The 27,007-nt window shown below is 44.7% G+C and overlaps 2 protein-coding genes across 2 annotated transcripts; both read left to right on the forward strand.

The window, feature by feature from the left end:
* The first annotated feature begins 2,406 nt into the window (after positions 1 to 2,406).
* LOC100823611 (30S ribosomal protein S1, chloroplastic) lies at positions 2,407 to 7,194 on the forward strand. The gene is made up of 7 exons (XM_003557999.4): positions 2,407 to 2,756; positions 3,865 to 4,140; positions 5,816 to 5,896; positions 6,093 to 6,374; positions 6,461 to 6,571; positions 6,654 to 6,740; positions 6,865 to 7,194. The coding sequence occupies exons 1-7, from the start codon at positions 2,484 to 2,486 to the stop codon at positions 6,958 to 6,960; spliced, it is 1,206 nt and encodes a 401-aa protein (XP_003558047.1). The 5' UTR covers positions 2,407 to 2,483; the 3' UTR covers positions 6,961 to 7,194.
* Positions 7,195 to 24,765: 17,571 nt separating this feature from the next.
* LOC100820870 (transcription factor MYB2) lies at positions 24,766 to 27,007 on the forward strand. The gene is made up of 2 exons (XM_003561637.3): positions 24,766 to 25,227; positions 25,713 to 27,007. The coding sequence occupies exons 1-2, from the start codon at positions 25,071 to 25,073 to the stop codon at positions 26,537 to 26,539; spliced, it is 984 nt and encodes a 327-aa protein (XP_003561685.1). The 5' UTR covers positions 24,766 to 25,070; the 3' UTR covers positions 26,540 to 27,007.

The raw sequence follows: 27,007 nt of genomic DNA on the forward strand, positions 1-27,007 counted from the left end.
ATAGCGACTTCGAGTGGCACGATCACGCCGATGCGCGAGCTGTACCTGTTGAGACGATCTCCTCTTTGCTTCGCTCGCCGGAGAAGGCCAGTTCCGCCTAGCTTCTTCTGGCGTTAAGAGTTGCTCCCGGTCCGGTGTTGTTGGAGTGGGCGGCGGTTTGCTTTTACGGTTGCGACTCGTTTTCTTGGCTTTGACTTGTAATGCTCGTAGTCAGGGTTTTCGTGCGGTTTTTCTTGAATAAGTTGTACACTGTACGATTTTTGGCTCCGTTTCCGTTGTAAACGGGGCCACTCTATTCTTCTTAATGAAGTGCATGACCACTCTGCCCTCTTGACGAGGTTCTGTGAAAGAAAAACATGTGAATGGATGGGGGGTCTAGCTTGTGTTATGCGAAGGCTTTATAGCTAGGATAATTTACGAGCCATGCTGGCAGTTTTGACTCTTTTTTCGAGAGAGTTATCATTTTCGTACTTATCAGAAGAAAAAGAAAACACGGCGACCTAGTCCCTCCGTTAAAATATGTCATATTAGCTTTCATTAGGACAAGGTTTTGTCCACAAATTACTATGCTAAGATGTGATTTATCCGGCATGAAATTAGTATCGTTAGATTTTTTATCAAAAATACTTTATATTACTTATGGTTTCATATCTTACGAGCCAAATATTAATAGAGTAATTGAGTAATTCTTAGTAAAAACTTAAAATCTTGTCTCAATGAAACCTAACATGTCATCTTTCATTTAAAAAAAAATGTCATCGGTGCTTGCATGCATGACGCGAAAGACCGCCCGTAGCGGCGACTGCCGACACGCGCGTTTCTGGCCCTTATCCGGACCATTCTCTGTTTCTTAAAACGTACTGCGGACTATGTTAATCCGCCACGAGTCAATCCTCGCGCGAGGCGCATTTTTCCCGGCCACGGTCGGTGACCACGGCACGTACGTACGCTCCACCGTTTACTTGCCCCCATCCCGGGCAGACCTCGACCGGCGCCACGCAAGGGACCCCGACGTCTGCCTCGTCGACATAAAAGCTCGATCGGCGAAGGCGACGCGCGCGTGCGCAGGCATGCGCGGGAGAGGGACAGCCCGGCGAATGGCGAGCCGTTGTCGGCCACGGTCCGGGAGAGATCTCGTTTTACTTGGCCCGATGGAGACTCCGGGAGATCTTTCACGTCGCGCTTCGTGGAGGTCAAGGCAGTTAATCAAGGTGACTAGCTAATTGTAGAAAAATAAATCAAGGTGACTAGCTAGCTGGTCGGTGGGTTTTTATATAAGCATGGTTTTATACGCGTCCGCGTTCTATCGGTTGGGAGTCGGTACGCGTCGCCTCCGACGGGGAAACCGGGCAACCGGCCGAGCGACAACGATGCACCGGCCGCGCGCCACATGGTCGTCCGCGTTTTGCGCTTGGCCGGACGAGTTGAGCGGCCGGTGGCATTGGGCTTTGGCTAGTGGCTATACGGGGTACGGGCGTTTAGCGTCGGCGTCAGCCATAATGCCGTGTTCCTGCTGCGCTTCGATGTGAAAATGTATGAGAGTATCTGCACGTATCTACGGACTACGATCGTGTTATTAATTCGTAGAGAAAAATGTGATTTTCCTGAACGTTGTCTATTCTCCCCGAAGAAAAAAATTGTTCACCATGCTGAATTGTCAAACACACTCGCATATACTTTCGTATATACTTTTCGCAAAAAAAATTAACTTTATTCAGACCCGGCAGATGCAGTATTTTGGACACTCAGTCGCCGCGGATCAAAATTAACTGGTCCCAGCCCACCAGTTAATATATTGGGCCGGTCGGCCGTTTGGGCTTTGAGTGCTCGTTGGTCTCATCTTTTGTTCGGTTTAGTGGGCTCGTCCTGGTCTTGAAATTGGGGCTTGTTAAGCTAAGGAAATGGGTTCAGTCACAACACACACTGGGGTTTCCGTTTTCCCCATTTCCTGGCCCAACGAATCCGATTGTTCATATCATAGGGTAACATAGGGTAAATCGTGTTAAGAAAAAGCGAGTGTTACATCGTCCAGAAGCCCTGCAAGTCTGGAATACATGATCATCACCATGAGGCGACAGAGCATGAGCAGGACAAAAGGACAAGCTCAAGCTCGGGAGTCAATTCTTGTTTGTTGTTACCTTTTTTATGGTTTTTTTCTACAATTTCGTTCTTAGTGTTGAATCACTTAGAGAAAACTTAAAATACAACTTACCACAATCAAGAATTCTGTGGCATCGGCTCTAGAAAGAGCAATATTTTACCCGAAAAAAAGAGAGCAATATTTGTACGTGGTCTTAAGATATCTGGAAGGAAAAAAAATCGAATATGTAAACTAGAAAGCGCTCCGTTGCCGATTGCCCGAGTCAGGCGGCCTGGCCCAAAACCAATCATCTCCTATCCTAAATCCCCACGGCCACCGGATAACACATCCACCACCCCGCTGCCCGTTCCTCACTCGAAGCACCGAGCAAGGGCGGAAGAGAATGGCGTCCTTGGTGCAGCACGTCGCGGGGCTCGCGTGCCCGCCGCTCTCCGGCGCGTCGCGCCGCCCCGGGGCGCCGATGCGGCCGTCCGCGCTGGTCTGCGGGACTTACGTGCTGAGCAAGGACGAGAAGGAGCGGGAGCGGATGCGCCAACTGTTCGACGAGGCCTCCGAGCGCTGCCGCACCGCGCCCATGGAGGGCATCACCTTCTCCCCCGAAGACCTGGAATCCGCCGTCGAGACCACCGACATCGACACTGACATTGGCTCCCTCGTAATCCCCTTTCTTTCGTCCTTGCTCGCTCGTTGTGGAACAGATAGCACTTGATGTCTTGATGCATATAGCTTTTATAGTTGGTGGGAACTATATGTTTAACAAGATTGATGATGAAAAATTATACTCTAGAACTGCTAAGACGTCGACCGAGTCTTCCCTGATGCTCAATTGGATCGCTAGTGGGGGACTGCGAGAGTAGGTCACTTGTATTGCATATAATTGCTACTCCCTACGATCCATATTAATTGTCTCAAATTTGCCCAATATGGATGTATCTATGCCTAAAACGCGTCTAGATACATGTTAATATTTCGACAACTAATATGGATCGGAGGGAGTACATTTTTTTGCTTTTAGCTGGTTTTAGATCGCCCAGAGGCTCATTTGGTACTGAATATGTGTTATATGTCTTACTTGTTGTGGCTCTCAGGGTTCCATTTTGTACTTACTTTGACTGGTATGTTTTCTCATGTTTCTTGTGAAATTTTACTCCCGTGGTGTGAAATAGCATTTCAACTGGCTACTAGAATAAGTTGCCTCTACTGGTTTCCCGTTTCTGGTCAGTTCCCAGTGGCAAGCAGTACGTTTTAATAATGGATGGCAGCTGGTATTATGTTATCTAGGAACAACAGCGCCTTTATTCAGCTGTTCATAGTTTTCTGACGGAAAGTACTGAAGCTAAGTTCTTCCATCAAATGGAAACATAGTTAACAAAAATCCCCTGGGGTTGGCGGGGCCAATTCTGTTCAATCTAAACTCGGCAATATTTTCAGTTACTGACTGATTGTTGCTTGTTCTGCTAAGCTAGGTTTCCTCCATTAGGTTGTGACATTGAAGAAGCAGACCCCACTATTTGTCAAATTACCACAATTATAGTCAACAAACAGTTTTAGTATACTGTGTGTTATGGTACCAATCATTGTGCTGTTATCTCCTTTTGGCATGTATTGCAGCATGTTCTATTTGTGTAACACATGGAATAGACCTCCATTGGGTGTACTTGTTTTTCTGTACGCAAGCGCTGATAGTATAGATATCCTAATTATCTTGACAATTTTGTATTCCACTGTTCTTAACATCTAAAAAATGCTTGTGATGATTACAGATTAAAGGAACAGTATTCATGACCACTTCGAATGGTGCATTTGTTGACATCCAATCAAAGGCTACTGCTTTCTTACCTATAGATGAGGCATGCCTTCTTGACATCGACCATATAGAAGAGGCAGGCATTCGGCCAGGTTTAGTAGAACAGTTTATGATAATTGATGAGAACCCTGGTGATGAAACTTTGATTCTGAGCTTACAATCAATTCAGCAAGACCTTGCCTGGGAAAGGTGCAGGCAGCTTCAGGCAGAAGATGTTGTTATCACGGGGAAGGTGAGTAAAATACCTGCAGAAGCCTATTTCAGTGTTCTTACTATTGTTCACTATCCTTGAATAACTTCTTATGCTAAACATTTAAACTAAATTTTTGTTAAGACTTCGCCATTTTGAATGTCTGCCTGTCAAGTACAGCCATTGTTCTTTCAAAAAACTAGCACGGTTCTTTAAGATTTACATCTGTTTATCAGTTTATTATCTTTAGGGATTCTTGGGATTACAGTGTAGGTGTGTAGGATTAGTTTTATGAACTTCAGAGAACTCCGGTTAGGAATATATTTTACATGGATCTTTTGATCATACCATAGTAGTTGTTAAATACCTACGAAATGCATATCTATGGCGCCAATTTTATAGAAAACCCAACATGAGTTCAAACTCTTTTTAGAAGTCCAATGCACTCTCTCTTAAAAGAATATCATGTAGACATCACCTAAAAATTCTGTAAAAACTAATAGTACAGATATTTTATTTTTGTATTGTTTTCTCCTCACATGTTTCTAGTTTCTAACTATCCAGGTGCAGTTATAACAATCCCTAAAATTTCCTGCTCACATGCCGTTTTAACAGCTAGATGTTTCTTTATGGGATTTAATTAATGGTATGCATACCTTTTTTTGCTACTCCCTCTGATCCATAAAAAAATGTCGTCCATTTTGTACTAAGATTAACCCACAATTCCGACGCCAATTAGATCAATCATGGTTGGACAATTACCGTAGCTTTTCATTTAGCTATTTCTAGATTCTCTTTCCAATCTTATCTCTATCTCCTTTAATCTGCCCTATCAGCACGCCCCCAAACAATTCCCTAATTAAGAAACCGGCAGTAGTAAAGAGCCGCTGGAGGGGAGGCAGTGTAATTTCCTAGTTTCGTTCTTCTATTGACTTTTGCTACACGCTCCTCTACATCTTTCTTTGAAGGGGCAAAACTGACAAAAATTGGTCATGTGGCGCATGTCTTGGCTATCCCATAGATATGCCCTGGTTTGTTACGGAAACTCAACGGTTGTGATTGGTTTAGTTCTGGTTATCATGATCTACCGGTTCTGATTATTTTAGGTACAATTATAAAGATCTAGTGGTTGTGGTCCATTGAGAGAAAGAGGGACCACCAAATTAATGGTCAGATGTTTTGCTTTTTTGTGGGATTTTCTAGCACACCTATCTTTTTTTCTGGTTAACCGGTCATGTACTATTTGTATAATAGATGTCAGTTCACTGCTTATTTATGGTGTAGATTCACTTTCAGTATAACCTCAGTTGACAATTCCTATATGCGTGATACTGACTTGTTACGGCTGACTGATCAGTTAATTAGATAAATTGCAGATCCCATAATAACAATAATCTGATAAAAAAATTGGTTGTTGTGATTTTTCTAGTTTTTCATGTTCTACTACTTAAATGTATGAAGTTTAGACCAGACATTTTCTGACAACATGGCAATGAATAGCTTTTCTCAAGAACTTACCTGATTTTGCTCATTGTGGTTTCTGCAAGTTCTTTTATCCTTATAATGGCCACATGCCTTTATGTGTCATGTTGTGTGTACGGCTTATGTCTCCTGAGATACCGTGGTACTGTTTTCCGTTTCGATGGGTAAATTACTGTACTGTTTTAGTTTCCGCAGCTTTATTTGTGTATTTATTTTGCAATGTTGTTGCCTACAGGTAATTGGTGGCAACAAAGGAGGTGTGGTCGCCCTTGTGGAGGGCCTTAAGGCATTTGTTCCATTTTCACAAGTGTCATCGGTTGGTTCACAATTCTATTACAGAACTTGGTTATATCGTTTTGTTGCATGTGATGAGATGTCTTTCACCATTTGTTATTCTTTTTAAACGTATTCACCATTTGTTCTTAGTATACTAATGGTTGAGATATAAAGTTAGTCCATCCTTAAACTGACACTGTTCACTATTTCATGGACCATTCGTTGTCCCTGATCAGAAAACAACTGCTGATGAGCTGCTTGACAAAGAAATACCTCTGAAGTTTGTGGAGGTTGATGAGGAACAAGGCAGGCTTGTCCTCAGTAATCGCAAGGCAATGGCTGACAGTCAAGCCCAGCTTGGTATTGGTTCAGTTGTCTTGGGTACTGTTGAGAGTCTAAAACCTTATGGTGCATTTATCGACATCGGTGGAATCAATGGGCTTCTGCATGTCAGCCAGATTAGTCATGACCGTGTTGCAGATATCTCGACTGTTCTGCAGCCAGGAGATACTCTCAAGGTATTGCCATCTTCCTCCTTGTAAAATTATGACATACTTGATGTTTCTAGAGGTAACAGAGGATTTTTTTTTTGTAATGTTATTAGGTTATGATACTAAGCCATGACCGTGAAAGGGGGCGGGTTAGCCTTTCTACAAAAAAGCTTGAGCCAACACCTGGTGACATGATCCGTAATCCAAAGCTTGTTTTTGAGAAGGTAAGTAGCGAAAAATATATTTGTCCATCTGAATATGCTGTAACAAACAAACTGAAATACTGGTTTCTTTTGCTCAAATTAGGCTGATGAGATGGCACAGATATTCAGGCAGAGAATAGCTCAAGCAGAGGCAATGGCTCGTGCCGACATGTTAAGATTCCAGCCAGAGGTACTGCTATAATCATTTTGTGAAGACTGCAATGTGAATGCAATTTATCTTCTTTTTTTAAAGCGCTTGAGTAACCATGTGACTGGGTTAATTTGGCTGTTTCCTGTGTGACATCTCTTCACAGAGTGGATTGTCTCTCAGCTCAGAGGGCATCTTAGGGCCATTGTCGTCAGACACACAGGACTTAAATTCGGGAGAAGGACAATCAGCGGATGAGTAGATGATTTCAAAGATGCAATGGTAGTTCGTTTCTTCATTTTTTCTGTTTGTGAATGCATGATGAATATATATAACATCCAGACCATTTTCCCTCGTTAACTTGTGCCTGTACAATTGTGTATGAAATGCAAAGGTACTGAAAGGCCGAAAAGAAATGGAAGTTGCGCCCCTTTTGTAAAGCTATCCAGCCCGTGCAGAAAAGGGGTTGTGTGTACAGCCACACTAAAATACCCAAGTGCAGTTTGACTTTCAGGTTATATTTTTCCTACAGTATTTAAGATGGAACAGAGTGTTCCGAACTAGATGCATTCTTTTACTCAAAAAATCAAAAGAAAAGGAGAGATTCGCCAAATGTAGGTAGATGGGTAAGGTAACCTGTGTCAGCAGCAAACCAGTAACCGCAATACGGCGTGTAAAACTTCCCATGTAAAAGCAAAGATCAAAAACTTGTTTCAATTGGCTACAAACTGCATTATCACTTTGTCATCATAGGTCCATCAAAGAGCATTTATGTTTCACCAAAAGAGTGCCAGAAAGTTGCTAGAGAGAGAGAGAGAACCCTATAACTTTTTGAACTTCGGAGATTGACAAATGACAGATGGATACACCCTTTCCATGGAGCTAGCTGTTTGCCTGGAGCCACAGGGAAGAACTATCGAAATGGTTCTTAAAACCGTTTGCTTTGTGTGTCCCTCTTTCCCCTTTTTTTCAAACATATCAAGCTGCCAAACCTCACAGGTTTTTCACCGATAGCGCCCTCCACTCTTTTTTTTACATGCCAAACATCAAATGGGTTTTCCTTCTTCCTGTGCATCCTGGGATCATGCGCGTCAACTCGATCTGCTTCCCATTTTGCTACCAAGTTCATTGATCTGGTTTGATTAACCCGGATTACGCGCGCTCAATCACGAGTAATTGGTGAGCATCTTGAGGACCTGAGGATGGAGCTAATCTACCAAACTAATATAGGATACTAGCTTAGCTATATATGCTTCCTTTAGTGTCAGTCCCTTTCCCAGTGTGCATGCATCTTTCTGAACCCGTGTACCCACTGCAAACTAATCCAGTTTCAGTACAAGGATCAAATTACTAAGTGCTTTCCCCCCGGCATGCGCGGTATCTTCAGGTGGACCAACTGTTGATGCACATTGGCCGATCGCCCGCCGCCGCCGGTGCGTCGTCGAGCGGTCTCCGCCCGCGCATACTTACTACGCGATCGATATGGCCGTCGTGCAGTGTGAGTGGGCCGGGATTGAAATTTTCGTTGGGAGATAAAGCCTTTTCGCTTGCAACTTGCACACAGGCGACGACGTAGAACCAACGCAGAAAGCAATAGAGAGCGAGCTCGATCTGCGTCGTGGACGTACGATCGCAATATATTGGAGATGTCAGGTGGGCTATGCACATCAGCTTAAAGACCCGCACGTTGGATTCGATCAGTACGTGGTGCCTCCTTAATTGGCCTCGTCAGGGGTCACCGGCTATAGCACAGATTTGGTGTTTTGACGGACCACATTGATGCTGCTAGCTGCTCGTTGCTTCATCCAAGAGGATTAGGTATCATGGCATGATAACATGACATCGATCTCATCACCACACACGACAGGGCATATGCATGCATGGGTTGATCTTTGATCATCGCCATGTAAATGCAAGTCTATGCAAGTAACCCATCACATCTCCACACACCTTCGATGGAGTCGTTGTTCTCTCTTTTCTTTTCCTCCTACATTTCCGCATGCATGCTAGCTCATAGATTAATACTACTACGGAGTTCAAGCTAAGTTCAAAAAGGCGCGCGGCCGGGACGCAGGAGTCAGTCTAGCTGCCGAATTCTACAGCGGAAACCGGCGCATGCACCCGGACAAGTACGTTGTGAGACTAATCTAGAGAGAAAACCACGTACAAGTCCTGGAGCTGCGAGGAATTCTTTTTGGTTCCCGTCACCCTTTTGAACTCGAATGTCAAACAACATACGCACTCACTCATCGATCGATCGGCGCAGCTAGCGCAAGTGCCGACCGATCCGTCGCCGTCGTTGGCTTTCTGCCCCCACTAACCGATACAGGGGTCCATATACAGGTAGATATACACACATACGCGTTGCAAACATTTCGGCCGGATTAGCCGAGTTGAACACCACGATCGCGGCCGCCGGGCGCCGGCGCATGTCAATTTCGTAGCAGCCATATCTAACCGGCCGTATCATAGTATCTCGGTGGTGGTATACGAGCCACACGTACTATTGTGTTGCTTATGTACGTACGTACAGGTAGAAAAATAGACAGAGACGGGTAGCTACAACGATAGCCGCGTGCTTGGCATCACGGCGTACGTAAGTCGAGAGCTACTGCACATGGACATGCAGCAGTAGCAGCAAGCAATTTTTGCACTTGCAGCGCCTAGCTGACTAGCTCTTTCTATCTAACTCGAACTCTCGTTGACTTTGACGAGCCGGCCGGACGCCGGCGGCCGGGACCAGCCTGCCGCAGCGCGACACGTACGTACATCGCGAATCGTACGTTGGTGCAGCTTACGACACGGCTCTAGGCTAGGCCTGGGCAGGCTATGTTTGTAGCACCAGCACGTACGTGAGGCTGAGTGCACGCACGTCCCGCGTCGTCCAAGTTGCAGCACCGCGCTAAGGTCGAGCTGCTTATTAGTGCTCGCGTGTGTTGCGCGCGCGGTGCTAGCTATAGTGCACGGCGCACGAGAACGATCCAGAGAGTGACACGGTCGTGCAGCGCAGGACGCCGTGTGCAATGCATGCAAATTTAAACGGTTTATAGCCATAGGCAGTAGCACTAGCAGCAGCTAAGCGCCATATATGTGCATCTTAACTTAGCATTAGTAGCACTAGCTAGCAGCCAGCGGTAGCTTGTTCTTTTGTTTTTGTTTTTCTGAACGCGAAGCAGCTTGCTGGATACTACTCCGCCGGTTAGTCGACGTGATAGCTCCTGCCACGGCAAGGCACACAGTGCACATAGCATAGTGGTGGTGCAGGAAGATATGGGCAGAGGAGGAGTACGCGGGCCACTTTTTTGCCCCGGAAAGCGGGGGTGTGCGTGCGGAATGCCTTGATGCGTACGTGCACTGGAGCAAAGAGCGCGCAGCCGGTCGGGGGCAGGGACAAGATCGAAGGCCCAAATGGTCATGCCTGCCTGCCTGCCTGCCTGCCTGCCTGCCCGCGCTTTCTTGTAGGCAGCCTAGGTAAACAAGCATCGACAGCGGCAAGCACCAGGCTAATAGCTTGGCACCACCACTGCTGCCGTACGACTTATCCGAGAGCGAGAGAGTAGTGGGCCGATGGATGCGCAAGTCCGGCTAGCTTCCAAGCCAGGGCTAAAGCAAGGCATCGTCCATGTAGTGCCATGTATCATTTGGATCTGCCTCGACCTCGATCCATCCATTTCTCCTCTCCACATCCTCTACTTTTCCCCTGATGTTTATTCCTATCCATTACTAAGTGATAGTAGATCTTTACGTCGATTGGTCTCTGATCGATCGCTGCAGTGTGGCTCGCTTTTGAGTAGGTAGAATCCGTAGATAGGTCCCCTGTTCCGTCTTCTTGGATTGGGCCGCGGCTGGCGCCTTGCTAGCTAGTGACATGATGGATCCCTGTGTCACGAGTGACGGCAATTAACAGAAGTGGCTGCATGGAACAAGCTATTAGTACTGTACTGGAGAACAGTTAAATATTAGCTAGTGTTCAGTCGCCCGTATTCCTACTGTATATAGCTCCAGATATTTTTTTACATGTTGCTCATACCTGTGTATCGAGGGTAGGATCGGAACTGTTAGTGAAGCGAAGTGCGAAATATCTAGAGTATTTAGTGATCATAACTGTTTGTAATACGCATAAACAAGGGATCGATTCGCGTTTGTTCGATCTAGCAACACTAACAGATCAGTGCTAGTGGTGTACGTACGTGCGAGTAATTATTGAACGGAAATGGTGATCGATCATGTATCATCGTCGTCGTCCATGCAAATTAATAGACAGTGCAAGATCACAGGGCACTAGCGCTAGCAGACGATGATAAATATCCAATGGTAACAATCCCACCTCAGCCGGATCGATGTTAGATCGATACACGTACATGACAGGAAAGGGCCGGCTAGGTTTGGATTACTACGTACGGGACTCAAGCTGGAATTTCCAAAGATTTACATAAAGTACTCATAAAATTTTGAGCCCTTAGAGGGGAACTAATTAATGGTGTTTTCGCTTTTGATCCTGTCGGAGAAATCTAATCCTGCCATTTTTTTCCTCCTGATAATCTAAATTACTATGGATGACTGTTAATTACTGGTCAGTTCTTCTGGCTTTTGTTGTACATATATGCACTGTGGAATTTGACCACGACGATTGATGCTCCATATAAGCCCTTGGGTCAAAGCATCACCTCTCTAGCCTTCTCTCCAACCCACTAATTGACAACGTTTCCACTAGTGGCTTGCTATATTTTTCTAGTCTCTGATATTGGAAACATTCTAGAACTTTTCTTCTCTCTGTGCTTTGAAGCATGGACCTTAAGCATATGTAGAATTAGTCTAACTGTTGTATCAACTCAATTTTGTCTCGAGTCAAAAAACTAAAGAATTTTTGTTTTGAAGTCAAATCGACTCTCGTGGCCACTATGTGTATTCAACATTTGACTCTTCTAGCTAGCATATGCATTAATTCATGCAGGCATGCATGTTTAGTTTATTTGGAGTTACAAGTTGAACTATTTATGTCCACGAGAGGGAGGCTGCCATTCAACGTATTATTGTCTTGTATGCAAGGGGAAAGGGATGAGGGGAATGCTACCCCCTAACATTTAGAATCAAAGATATTATTTGGGTTCACCATGTTTTACAGAGGAACTTTGTTCTTGTCCACTTAACGATTGGTTGAGTCTATTATTGGTCTCTAAACTATAAAATCAGATAACTCTGTTCCTTAATTAACTTCTACAACCAAACGGATTTTGTCTCGGAGTCCACTAAAAAAAGTAGTACGGCCAATGACATGGTGGTGGTTCTACGCACGTAGCAGTCTGGTCATCAAAAGTCAATGAAAATAATAAATAACCAAGCTTAGCGAAATCAAGAAAATTATAAAACAGTTAGAGGAAAGTACTCAGGCAGAAAAAGATGAAAAATCAGGGAGTTACACCAAAGATAAGAAGGGGGATAACAATACAAGAAGGGCAGCAAGTAATGTTTTTACAATCTTTGTTTTAACGAAATCTTTTTGTTAAGTATGCATTAAGAAGGTGAATAACAATAAAAGAAGCGCATAAACTTTGTTTTTAAAAAAACAACAATCTGGTTTATTTAATCAATGAAATGAGTACAGCTGATCGAAAAAACTTTATTGGTAACAAAGATTCCGGATAAACCAAAAGTTACGGCAAAAACCTTTGATGCCAAATTCTTTTGTTGCATCATTGGTGTCTTGATTTTTCTCCAAATACCTACTAACAAGACCGCAAAAGACAAAACCTGTGCAACCTGGAGTACCCTCGTAGGTTTTACAAAGGAGCATGAGAATCTAATATGTTAACGTGTTGTGGCCGAGGACACATCCCTCGCAAGCTAGACATGCATGGAGTAGACCATAATAGTCAAGCGGGATGAAGATAGAGCCAAGAGACATCCGTCTCCATTGTCGAGGTGTTGTCTGCAAGGACAAACAAAATCTTACAGTGAAGGTATGAAAACTATAAGACAAACATTGACATGTGGTTTTTCTCGCCTCCCTACACGAAATGGACTACCGAAGGTGAAGGGAACCGAGCCTGCTCCGGCGGTTAGGATTTCTCCTCCGTGTTAGAGTCGTACCAGTGGCTCACGGGGTCCCACTGATACGGAACGCATGGGTCGCCAGTGACGAAGCCCCATTAGGAAGGACACACGGGAAGGGACGAGCTCGAGAAGCCTGCCTCGAGGAGACGACCCCTAGTGAAGCTAAAGCTAAGGGCCGAGTACAAGATGCTCCCAGGAACCCGGTCCCGGGAAGCCGAAGGAACGCCTCCCGGCAACTAGCCGGTGCGCTAGCCGGGAAGGTGCACCCCAGCAACCCGCGCTCGGGCATGCAGGCGGGACCCGCAGAACAGTGAAGACAGGACAAGACGGCGGGCACAGTGCATTTAATGCACCGACAGGAGTTTTATCAGCAAGCCTAGTCTTGCTTAGCAAGGCTAGAGCGGCTACCCTGAGAACCATTTTTTCTACCGTGTACAGTGGACCGGGCGCTGCATGGCGTCCAGCGTGGATGAGCAAAAGTGTATTCCGTGTGGCTGTGACACGCGTCTAGGCAACGTGTCACGCTGCATGCATTGACATCTGTGGTATCCCCTTGACTATAAAAAAAAGGCCAATGCCACCGGTCAAAGGGTTGAGCTCAGTTTGAACCCGAGTGAGTAGAACATAGCACAACGTTCACCTAAGTAGCCAACCCGGGAACTCTCCGGGTGATCTGTACGCACTCAAACTTGTGAATACAACTCAAAGCAGGACGTAGGGTATTACATCTCCGGATGGTCCAAACCTGGGTAAAACTCTTGTGTCTACACTTCGTGTTTATCGCTACGCCGGCGATCGACGGAGCGATCACCTCGCTCTCCACCGAACCAAAAAGGGAGTGCTCGGCATCCCGGTGCCGGAGACCGTGCTCCGACAGTTTGCTACGGTTTAGGGGAACTAGTTTTCTCGCTATGTGAATGGGAGGGTACCCCTTAGCATGCAACAATTGCGGTTAATTATCTTGGGGTGCCCGAATCAAATGTCAAATGCAAGCTTTTACTAGCTAGATGCATAGTTTAGGAATGCATATGAGTGGTATGCTCAAACTAATCAAATTCGATCGATGATCGGCCCTACAGTTATTGTTAATTTCTTCCAAATGCTACCAATTCAGAAACAATTAATCTCAGCACTTCTTCTAGAAACCCATGCATGCATGCTCCGGACATGCCTCATATTATTATTCTAGACACCTCGCGTTGACACGAACACTCCTGCATAACACAATCCGATCATCACAAAACAAACACGTCATGATCAAGCGCGCGAATTCCCAAGTGGCATGTTTTATTTTTTGTGAGCATGCATCATCCGCAGCTGGCACCTACCTAACTCCCGACCCAACAAGTCAACACAGTGGCCATGTACTACCAAATACCAATATGCTCACTTGATCAGTCAGTCCGGCCCATACATGGTAGCTGATGCAGCCCTAACTACCGTTTGTCTATCCGTGGATTAATTTTTGACCCGGGGGCGCACTTGATAACCGCTTGTCTTTGACCAGAGGTCGCTTGGAGCCGAGAAATTCTGACGCCCCGCCGTCGACCGGGGTCAGGTCCAAGGGCGCGGGCCCCGCGTCCAGTCCAAAAGATATGTGTCAGGTCGGTACGTGCCAAAGAGTATTATAAACTACGGTTAAGCCAGTTGTGCATACGACTCCGACGGAGTCGATCGATATGATGCATGGGTCTAAAGACGTACTGTTGATATATATATATATACTACTCAAAACACAAGTGCAAAGCAGTTTGAGTCAAAGACGCTAATTCGGCTCTAGCAGACCAGACCACGCTGGATTAATTAGCCATGCATCGTTAATTCTGCATTACGCGCGCATAATCAGTGGAGCTGGCTAGGCAGCCATGCGTCGAACGCATATAGTCAGCTCCGTGCTATGTTAAGTGACTTAAATTTGTCCAAATATATATGGATGTATTTATATAAAAATATATTTAAATATATGTAATAAAAAGTCACTTAATATGGATGGAGAGTATACATTTGCTCCACCAAGACCATAAATGTTGTTGCTGATGTAAACGAGTTTGGTTTGATTTTTAGAGAGATTTTGCGCGTGTAAATTAACTTTATCCCTTCATGCTGGCCAGAGGCCCAGAGCTCATGTTTGTGGCGCCTGACGTTGCTTCTCATGTGTATGCCAATTGCCAAACACAAAGCGATCCTCGTGAGGTTAACAGGTGGGTCCAACAGGGCGCGCGGGCCGCACCTGTCAGTTAGAGTCGAGGGGCACGTATTTGACTTGTTCAACGAACGCAGCGTTCACACGCACAGCTCGCAGCCAGCCGGCCCAGCCGCCGCCGCTTCCTCCTCCGGCGAGCGAATTAAGCGCGGGGGCGGCCGGGTGCCGCTGACGCGCCGGAACGAGAGAGGCGCGCGTGATCGTCGTTGTCCGTCTGGTGCACGCGCGCGCACCATGAGAACAGTGCGGTTCTAGAACACGCATAGACTTGGTCGCGCGCGCGCGCGTGATTTTAGTTGATGCATAATCACTCGGCGCATAGTTAAGCCGAGATGAGGGACCAGATATCCATTAATCGGCAGCTAGACTTAATATAACCAGGAAAAAGGTGAAAAACGTACTGCACTGAGCAGCAGATTAACTATCTAATTAATGGCGTGGCAACCATTAGCCAGCTAGCCCAGATAGCATCTACGGGTATTATAATGTAAAAATGAGCTAGGATGAGGTGCTCATGATAGGGGATCGAGTAGAGGTTGGTAAAAGAATTACTACCTAAATCCTATATGCACCGTTGATAGGAGGAGGTAAATATCGTTGGCTACTTAGCTTCCATGCTGGAACTAACGGCTGTAACTGTCAGCTACGTGCAGGCAGATCGAATGACCATGACAGAGTGTGGATATAAGTGAGTACTTAATTAATTTGGTGATATCATTTTCTTATGGCTATAAGGCTCTCTGAAGTCTGATCCATTTTTTAATTCACCAGGTTAGGGGAAACCCATACTTGCTTATAGCGCAATAAGAAATCAATTGTTCATTTGTTGGCTGGTCCTGCAGTAATGATGTAAATCCCGGTGCATGCATCCAAATTTTCCTCACTAACTAGCAGCCCTGCCGTTAGAAAAACTCTGGCCATCTGTCATATACGGTCTATGCAGCTAGTAGAAATAACTGATGCATATGTATGCGTGTTTGTACGGTTGTGTTTATATTCTCCGGCCTTGATATATGTAAACCGAATGTTTTGGCAAGAAAACGATGTAAATCGAATTGTCCATCAAAGATTATTTGAGGGAAGACCTTTCTGAACCCTTTTGTCACTATGTCAGTAGCTACTCTCTTAATTATTCAAGTGTTCTTTTGTTCAGAGTTGTCATCCCAGCTGATGAATTATTTTCACGTACGTAGACATCAAGCGTGGTGTTCTGTAATTGATATTGTAATGTACGGTCTGGATGGACCCTCCCGGCACGAAAATATGTCCCAACTGGGCTTCTATAATCATGCTTGCAGCATGAGAATTTGTCCAGTGCGTTCCAAGTTTGCCGCGGTCAGTACGTACACCTTTTCATACTATTTTGTCTAGAAAATTAATTCGCATCGGTGCCGGCTAAATTAAGCAAATCCTATTGTACCTGCACACACATGTACACTTCCTACTACTACTATATACTTCATCGGTTTCATAATTCTTGTCAAAATATTACATGTATCTAGACGCTTTTTAGAAATAGATATATCTATTTTTGAGCAAATTTGAGACAAGAATATTGGAACGGAGGAAGTATATTTTACTTTTTTTTTCTAAGTTAATGTTGACAATATTAATGCAGAATCCCCAATCATTATAGCTTTAGCCGTTTAACTCTGCAACAGCGAGTGACCGGCCCGGATCAGATGCTTCATCCAACAATTACTATATGTATCCGAATCACATGTTGTGAAACTTTTGTTGTTTATCAAAGCTTAGTCACCGTGCATGGGTTGCCCCAAGTCTCTGTTTACTTGCTTTATCATTTGGAACCAAACCAACAGTGATATATAGGATTGGTGCTGAAAAGGAGGAACAGACAAGTACCATACGCAATGCGAAGTTCCCCTAGCGCAGCTTTGTGATATGTTACTACTAAAAGATATCTTGATGGAGCAATTAAATAGGCAAGCTAGCTAGGATACAGAAAAGTCATTGCACCATGTTCTTATTCTTCACTTTTTGTAATTCTTTTAGCTGAATGCTCTGATCGATGATTCTGACACATTGCATTTGCGACAAAAGTTATAAAGAACTAGCAGTGCTTTTGTAAATGCTCAAGCAGAGCACAAAACAAAGCTCAAGTTCAGTTTGGACATCACAAAAGCAGGCAGTATATATAAAGTTTGGAATATGTTCTCTGGCTTTGAAACGCAACTTCTAGATTTTGCTTGCTAGACGCGGGGGACGCGGTTGGGTTGTTTCACCGCAATGATATACAATGCTGGGATCAAGGAGCAAGCAAACAAAAATACAAAAAAGAAGCAAAATGGAAAGAATATGAACAACTTTTGTTGGTGCTTAAGTACATCATTAGGAAAAAAAAAGAAAGGAATAGCTACCCAAGATGATGCTTGTGTAGGACCTTTTATGAAGAAAGAAACCATTATTTTCCTTGATGTTAAGCATTAGAAACAAGTGGTGCCTGCTTTAAGGGACATATTCTTGAGCCTGTCCTTAAGCCCAAGGATGTTCCTTTCGTCTCGATTTCTTTATGTTCTCTAATCTCGTCTTATTCAGCATAGATGTAACAACGACACCTACATATACTGCCCACATAAGTAAATTCCCTGCTTCGAATTCTATCACATCTGGGAGCACTTACCCATGATCTCAACTTTTTATTATGATTTTGTACAAAACAAACTAACCAATTAGCACATACATGTACTCCAGTTAGTATTGCATCACTTAAAAAATCACACACATGCAAAGTTAATATCGGTACAGAACTACAGGATACGACCAATATAATCAATTATATAATTCTGAGGTTAGTTAATTCTACTAGAACTTTCTCTGCAGGCCAGCCGCCTCCTGGATTGGAACACGCAAAGTGCTTGGCCAAAACTACCTGAAACAGGCTATTATACTGGTGGCTTTTGTACCCCTGAGCCCTTTGAAGCCTACAAATACTGACCCACACCCCAAGTGCTCCCATGATCGAACATTAACACGCTTATACCTTCGCTTTTCCACTCACTCGCTAATCTTACGTGTCTCGCACGAAGCCGTTAGCCATTACACAGCACCAGAAATATACAATAGAGAGTTGCAGCAGCAAGCAAAAAGGGCAGGCATCAAACCATGCAACCGTCCTTATTTTAAACGTCGCCGACGCGGTCGTGTCTGATTTATACGAGGCCACGATGATTAGTTTTTCAGTGTGTTTGTGCTTTTCGATCAGCGGTACTACGAGACACCTACATGGATTCGAAAACGTGCATTACGAGTGATATGCATGACAAGATCGATAGACCTTACTTGATTAATTAGGTTTTGCTGTGTGGTGCGTAGCACCGTATCAGTAGGGTAACGGCAGGTCTGTACTATTCTATCGCCATTGCCCCTCGTTTGAAGGGCGCTTTTGAGACCAGATCTGTCGCCTTGTGCCCTAGCCCATCGAACAAGAACTAGCTATGTTGTGCAAAAGACAGGCCATATATGAGACCTTCCTTGGTTTAAGACTGCAAATCTAGAAGCGCGCGTGAAGTAGATGCTCTAATATAAGCTTGGAGTTGTGAACATTGTGGCTAATTAATCTTCTCAGTACACATTTTCTTTGAATTAAGCACATATGCCGTTTTAATTTAGCAATAAGTAACTAGAGCGCATGGAACTTGTGACAGACATGGCGGTATCTCGGTTTGACGGTTTCAGGAGTCGTGCCGTTCCCGTGCGTGCTTGCCCTGTTTCGGCAAGTACTGTTAGATCTCATCGATCCGTAGAATTTTCTGTACACGCTGCTAATTAAACAGCGTTTTCATGTAGCAGGGGAAAACAACTGGACTGAATTTCCACTTCCATCTCCGACGTACTTAGTGCTCCATCAATCATCACAGGTAGCAGAAAAAGATGCACTCGGCGCCGAAAAGAGCAACGAGGTTGATGAGGAAACATGATTCAGGCGTCGGCTATTGCTGTGACCGCGATTTAACGATCGAATGCATAATTGACGCCTTCTTCGGCTTCTCAGTCTGTTTCCATCAGTTCCATCACCTATGGGCCTCTTCCGATTGTAGGAAAGGGAAGTGAAAAAAAATGCAGGATTAAGACGCTAAAATAAATTTCTATGGAGTTTAAAAAACATAAGAATTTTGCAGGCGGTGTCATTGTATGGTGAACAAGAAATACACATTAATTTTGGAGGATTTGGCAGAGAATAGAGAGAGACCGAGAGAAAGTTCCCCACCTGAGGCCCATTTTGGTTAATCCCATCCCGATGGTGATTGGGACGGATTAACGAGATTTTAAATCTATTTCCCTCCAATTCCTCTCAATCCCTCAGGGGAATGTCACAACCGAGCGAGGTCTGAATATATTACTTCAAGTCAAAGAGTTTATAAAAGTGATAAAAATAGTCACGCCACGTCTACTATTTCTTAGAATTGCATTTCAATTTAAAGGGCCAAAGAGTCATATCTTGGAGTAGCGATTCAAGTGACCGATGCACGCGTGTGCCTTCATTTGGAAAACTGGCATTTCTAGACTTCCAAATTCGCCACAAGAGTGACAGGAGCCTCAAGAGAGAGAGTTGGAAAAATAAAACGAGGTTTCAGCTCAGTGCTGAGATTCCTATGGAATTGGAGCCATGGGAATGCATACCATAGGATTTTTGACAACCCTAGGCCTATTTGATTTGCAATGGTTTCATAGAAAAACTGTAGGATTGTACCTATGATGGCCCTTTGGATCATAGGATTGGGGTTGCCAAAATCTTACAAAATGCATTCCCTATGACCTCTGTTCTACGGAAATCTAAACATGAGCTTAAACCTCTCTTTTTATTTTTTTTCTCCTAGAAAACTCCCTCTATGTCTCTCTTCCTTCCTTGAAAGTTCATATGTTTGATCGTGCGCACCATTCAAAGGTAACACCTAGTATTAAATTCCTGTGTTTGGAATCCTAGAGAAATTCCCGATACGTAACATCTCAATTATATCTCTTTTGATTTAGCGTATTTTCAAATTCCTGCAATCCGAAGAAGTGTTTCGAGAGTTCCTTTACCCACACAATTATGTATCTATCATTTATTGTCATAATATTTCAAGAATTAATTGAAATATTATCTTCTATTTTTCTCTTAAAATACAATCGGTACTAGCAATAAAGTTTTCTACTAAAAGTTGTGTGTTTACTATATGAAATTATTTCATTAATCATGTGCATTTTTTCTTTTTATTTTAATTTTTGTTATGTTTTTGCTCTGTGTACGGTATATTTTATTCGTATATTTGTAATTCATAGATTCTTGTTTTGTTTTATGTACGATGTACCGAGGTAATCTAGCTGGTTGGATCCTTATATATAACGGTGAACAAAGTTAGGACAAAACCAGAACGGACCCAAGCCCTCGCTCAAAATTATAAATTGTAATACACTATTTTGTAGTTCAGAAGAGAAAATTTGTCTTTCTCTTTAGATACTGCAAATTTGATTTTTTTACAAACATAAACATCGACAATTGGCATTGCAATAGATGTTCCCTTATTATAAGATATAAATATCCAATCGGTTAACATTTAGTAATGAGGCAAAAAAAAATTTGGAAGGGTAAACATTTTCTTTGGAAGGGGATGCAACTTATTTGGTCATGAGAACCTATATTTGTGCATGGGGTACGAGATAGGCATACTAGCTAGATGCACTCGAACGGATTACCCTTCCACTTCCGTGGTTTTGCACACAACTTCTCAACAGGCTTGTTTTCTTGTAAAATGGATCCCTAGCGGCCAAACACTCTTATTTTGCATGAGCGTTTAACTCCTCATCTTCCTCCTCCACAGCCGCTAGAAGCTTCAGCCGGTGACTTTGACTGTTCCTCGCCCTACCACACCACATATCTCACTGTTCCCACTATGATGCATCGCATTCTTCACCGGCTAGCTCTGCCTGACGAGTGGGTCCATCTATCAAATTTGATACAAATTGGCAAGCGTGGTGCAAATGGGGGGAAAGTAGCCTCTAAATAGGATACAAAGTGATCAAAAATTTAAAATAGGATATTTTGCGTTAATTTTGGAGACTTAGTGAATACAAATGAAATTTACTCCTTTTGCTTAGTATTATAAGGAAAAATATATCTATTTAGAAATAGGTATTGTACAAGAGTAAAAGCAAAACATACGATTTATGTAGCGTGGTGAGTGGTGACAGCGGGCACGATCGATCGGTTGTATGCATATGCACTCGGGGTCACATGAAGACAGTGATCGGTATAGATCGATTTCTGTCACAAAAATAGGAAATACAAGTGGCAGCCTCAGCCGCAGTTTTGGGTCAACGAGCACGCTGCTCCAACTCAGCATACGCTTTGACCTTTGCTAGCGATCCACTACTCCAGTAGTACACGCACAGCCTTGCAGTATACAAAACGGTGCCAAGCTGGCCACGTTCGAATCCTACCATACCATATCACCGTGGACGCTATTTGATTCGACCGGGTTTTGCTTAAATCCAATCGAACGTCACGGGTACAATCGAGACCAACAATAGTATACTCCTGATATGGTACCGCAGCAGCCCTGTCAGCTCAGCTAATTCAATTCAGCTTCCCTTTTATGTATCACTCTGACAAGCAAATAGAGATATAGAGATGCACTGGCATATATGATGGTATCTCTGAATATAAAAGGGAAAAAACAGAGCACCTCCATGTGTTGAAAAAACAGCACATAAGAGTCCAACCGAAGTTGCCAAAGTTTTCAACTCCGGGTGTGGAACCTGACCACACATCCCCCTCCTCCTCCCTCTCTTGCAACCATGCATTTCCTGCTTATACAAGCGGCAACTTGGGGTTTTAAATCATTTCACACAGCACAACAGAGGACTGGCAACGAGCGTTTTCAACTCCAACGCCGTGGAGTTGACTTGGAAATCCAATAATTTTCAGGGCGACCCCGCCCCAATTAATAACGTGCCACCGGCCGGTGCAGTCGGAGCTAGCGTTTCGAGTAGTGTAGTACTTCGTTTGGAAGAAGAACAAGAAAATACGTGCAGCTAGAGCCTAGAGGTGCCTGATTTCTGTGTCTCGACAAAATTGGTACTGGATGCGTCTCTCAGTTCTGCGGTGCCGCGCGCGCCGATCCGTCGGAGCTAAAGTCCGAGGGAAATTGTCAAATTCTGCTCGTTTTTGTCGCGCTGATTCGTCGATATACGTACTGTTTGGGCGGCGTACGTTCTGTAGTTTGTAGACTATGCTATACACTACACAAGTATGCAGATGTCAATTTATAGCTGCACGTGTAAATACAGAATGCAGAGCACGGTTGGATTTTTGTGCCGCCGAGCGTGAAGGTTGGACTGCATGCACGTACGCAGAGGAATTACAACTCGCTGTCCCGAGAAAGAAAGAGCCCTACATCCATGTGTCCTATTGAGAAATTTTGGGCGAATCCGGGATCTTTTGGGCGATGTTTCGTGCACAGAACTCCGTTTACTAAAAAACCGAGGAACTCAGCAAACAGGCGGTGGTTCTGACATGCACATCTGCCGAACGTTCCTCTTAGGACGACCGAAGATACCAACATTGAGCTCCTGAACCCGCTCAAACGGCTGAAGTCAACTTCGCAGATATCTCCGTCGACCTGCCGATAAGTAAAATCCAATTTGTACAAAGTAATCTATTGATCGATGTTCTTTAAGGGCAATTTAATATGGGTGTGGTTATTTTTAAATCGTCTGTTTTTTAATAAATGAGAATTAAATATCAGTGGATGTTTCAAAACCGTTGGACTAAGATTTGAGGGTCATCCTCATTCTCTCATCTCTCTCTTGCTATAGTCGGATTAAGATCTAATGTCTAACATGTCGATTGATTTCCAACTAAAAAACGGACGACTTATCAATAGCAAAACTGATTAAATATATGCATGCCATTGGCAATTCTTGCATATTCAGGAATACCACTGCATATTTCGAAAGGTAAAAAAATACAAATTGCAGCGACATTGTTGGAATACGTAAGAATTGTAAATGTTACAGTGCTATATATCAAACCCTCTCTTTTTTATCATACTAATATAATTCCTCCTTTTCTCAAGACATGATGTATTATGTTTCAATAAAACAAAACTTTGAACTATAATTACTTTTATTAAAATCAGATTCAAATTATACAAAACCACAACTATCAGCCGAATCTAGTGATACAAATTTCTTGTCATAGAAATCACATGTCAACAAAGTAACTATTGGTCAAAAGTTTGTCTTAACGAAACCTGATACATTACGCATTGCGGAAATAAAGAAGTACTTGATACGCCGTATTAATTTTTATTTTTTCTAAAAGAGGTTGAAACCCCCGTCTTCTGCATCAAAATGATGCACAACCACAATTTATTAAAGCCTGACAAAATGAATACATCGATCAAAGACAATCTCAGCATCAAAATTAACACCATACAACTTGGCATTGGAAAAACCTTAGCAATTTCACGAGTGATTGACGTTTAGAGGGTCAACGTTATGGTCCCTGGCATTGAGGTGTTGAAGCTCCATGCCACCGACCATGACGTTGATCCCCAAAATATCGATCTCGCCCAGCAAAAAAGTTAATATCAATTCTGGGGCTCAACACCATCGACCATGGCACTGAGCCCCCAAAACATCAATTATTGATCACATAATTGCTAAGTTTTTACAACAACAAGTCATATCTCATTAACTTAGTCGTGCTCAACGTCGTAGAGATTGTCGTCGAGCAGAGATGTCATTTTTTGTTAAAGTATTACAGCACTGTTATTTTTTGTTAAGCTTTAGCAGAGGGTTATTTTGTCGACTTTCAAGCATGTAGCACCTCCTTCAAAAGAGAACCAGACGACGGTTCAATTTGTTAAAATGTACAACAAAAAACCATAAGAGTTTGCAATAACTCTGGATGCTTCACTGGTGAAAATTTGTTATCATTTGAAGAGAGAATATATATGCTTTTGTTGTCTAAGTCCATGTTAGGAATTCCATCAAAATCCCAATGGACTGATTAAGCTTAGGGAAAATTGGCTGGGGGACACCGTTATTTTGTGGCATTTGTCGAAACACACTGGAACGTGTCTTTGTCCAGTACCATTACAATTTTGTGAACATTTGCCACAACATATTTTTTTGTATGGTTTCAAAACGGGAAGTTTGACTTTTTTCCACATTGAATTATCATCCTACCTTTTAGCAAATGTGTTTAGAATCCTTCAAACTCTTTGTTCGAAGCGTTTTTCTCTCCTATAGAGTGCAGCAACAAAGGTGATGAATGCCCACATCAACCAACGACGGACCCTAGTAGATGTCAAAAATCGATTAGTACAAAGGAAAAAAAGTTTTCAAAATCGAAGTTAGTGAAATTCCTACAAGATCACTCCTTTGCATAAAACACAAAATTCCTCCAAAACTTCCAAAACACAAAAGGCGGTGGCATTTTCTTCACTCAAAGCAGGAGTAGAGGTGTATAGACTCCTGTCTGACAAAAACGAGCACAGCCTGTCACCCAAAAGTGAAGAGAAGATGTCCACAGCGCGAGCGCGAGCGCGAAGCGCGTCGCAAGGAACTCTGCTGCGGTGCGAGTTGAGCGCTACTAGTAGCTAGGCGAGTCAATTAGTCAAACTCCCCGGACTCCAATCCGTGTACGCGATCAGTACTAATTAGCTGCGTGGCTAATTGGCCCGGTAAATATCCCACCACGCCCTAATACCTAAAGCACAATATACCCTAAACTTTTGGCTTTAAAGGATAAAATAAGGACACGCATAAACTAATCTCCGTATTTGCGGCGTGCTCCCCCACATGCTTCTTCTCAAGTCCACCAGAGCCAGCCTACCTCCCCACCTCCTAGCCTGCGCGCTGCTTCAATCTCCCCTGCTGCCGGCCGTCTATATAAACCCGCCCATACGGCCATACCTCTCCCGCCCAATCTATCACACGCATCTCATACTCTTCTCCCCGGCCCCCAACAGTTGTGAGTGGTGCTTAGGTCGTCTTCTCCGACGAGCCAGCAGAGTGCCAATCATATCAATCAGCCGCTCGCTCGCACGATCGTGTGGCCGGCCGTTTTGATCTCGAATCGAGGAGCGAAGGTGTTGGAAGAACTGATGGACATGGCGCACGAGAGGGACTCGAGCAGCGAGGAGGAGGTGATGGCCGGTGACCTCCGGCGCGGGCCGTGGACGGTGGAGGAGGACATCCTGCTGGTGAACTACATCGCCGCGCACGGCGAGGGCCGCTGGAACTCGCTCGCCCGATCAGCAGGTAGGAATTGCATCGTTTTGGTCTTCCTCGCGCAGAGACCATCCATGCATGAATTCAATCAAGCACATCGATCATCTACTGATCGATCTTTGAAGTAGATTAGTTGGTTGCTTGCATCATTTTGCCTCCGGGGAGAGACGTAGGAGCCTGAGATATTGCGGAGCGCGAAGCAACAAACCTGTCGCTTTGCATCAACATGCTAATATGGAAATAGGCAGCTAGGAGCCTACTGCCTGATTCGCCTAGCAGCCACCCAGGCTACAGTGAGTGAGACTGAGAGGAGAATTTTCAGTGGTTAGCATTATTCCCGGCCATAGGGATATTTACTAATCCTCCTTCCATTACATCATCCGTCTTGTCACATGCATACTCCGATACTCGCATCCGCACAAGGAATTAGCTGCTAGTTGGCTGATTTATTATTCGCACTAGCAGTGATGTTGATGTTCCCTGTGATTAATCTTTGGTTTCATCCATGCAAGCAGGGCTGAAGCGCACCGGCAAGAGCTGTCGCCTCAGGTGGCTGAACTACCTCCGCCCGGACCTCCGTCGCGGCAGCATCACGCCGCAGGAGCAGCTCCTCATCCTGGAGCTGCACTCGCGGTGGGGGAACCGGTGGTCCAAGATCGCGCAGCACCTCCCTGGGCGCACGGACAACGAGATCAAGAACTACTGGCGCACCCGCGTGCAGAAGCACGCCAAGCAGCTCAAGTGCGACGTCAACAGCCAGCAGTTCAAGGACGTCATGCGCTACCTCTGGATGCCCCGCCTCGTCGAGCGCATCCAGGCCGCCGAGGCCGCGCAGCCCGCTGATGCCGACACGCCCGTGTCGTGGCAAGCGGACGGCATCTACGACGAGTCCCCGGAGGAGCTCCCGTTAGCCGTCGATGCCTGCTGCTGGCCAGCTGATCATCAGTACGGCGCCGCGGCCAGCGGCGCCGGGCATCAGCTTCTGAACAGCTCCGCAGTGCCGGAGCCGTCGAGCACCACTACGGGCTCTTCTTCGTCGCCGTCCACGGACGACTCTGGCGCCGGGGCCCAGCCCAGCTGCTGGCCCGCCACGGTCGACGAGTGGTTCACTGCCTCCAGCGCCGCCGCCGTCGCCATGCGCGACACGGACCAGCAGCTAATCATCCAGCAGCAGGCACCGTGCCAACAAGCCGGGGAGGCGTGGACGTCGGAGCCGGTGCTGCCGGGTAACGCCGGGTTCCCGGAGCTCGGCGTGGCGGACTTCGAGATGGGCAGCTTCGACGTGGACAGCATCTGGAGCGGCATGGACGACTTGTGGTACACGCAGCCGCAGTTCGTGTGAGAGAAGTCAATACGGTGGGCATGGAAATCCACGGCTAGCGGCGACGATCGGATGCCCGTGCCCCGTGCGCGCGGGGGACGCCTAGCGGAGCGGAGAAACGGATTAGAAGAAGGAGCGGAATTATCTGGAGGAATTAAACAAGATTAATTTACCAACTCAACTACTCAAGATACCCTTTTTTTGGACCTACTCCTCCCGGGCTCTTCCACTCCAGTTCTTTTCCCGTCTTCTCTCATGTGTTAATTTACTGCTAGTAGGGTAAAAAGTAAAAAAATGTAGTCCATCCACAGATCTAGTGTTAATTGTTGCTGCCGTCACGTGATCCGTTTTTAATTTTGCTCATTCTTTTTGAGTAAATTATGTACTAAGTAGTACTGCTAGCACATATCAACTGAGCTGATAGGGAATTGTATTTTCTAGAAGTGGTAATAAAAGCAGGCTCCGACGTCAAAGTCTTGTTGGTTAAAA

This window comes from Brachypodium distachyon, chromosome 1, assembly GCF_000005505.3.
Source record: "Brachypodium distachyon strain Bd21 chromosome 1, Brachypodium_distachyon_v3.0, whole genome shotgun sequence".
Lineage (NCBI taxonomy): Eukaryota > Viridiplantae > Streptophyta > Magnoliopsida > Poales > Poaceae > Brachypodium > Brachypodium distachyon.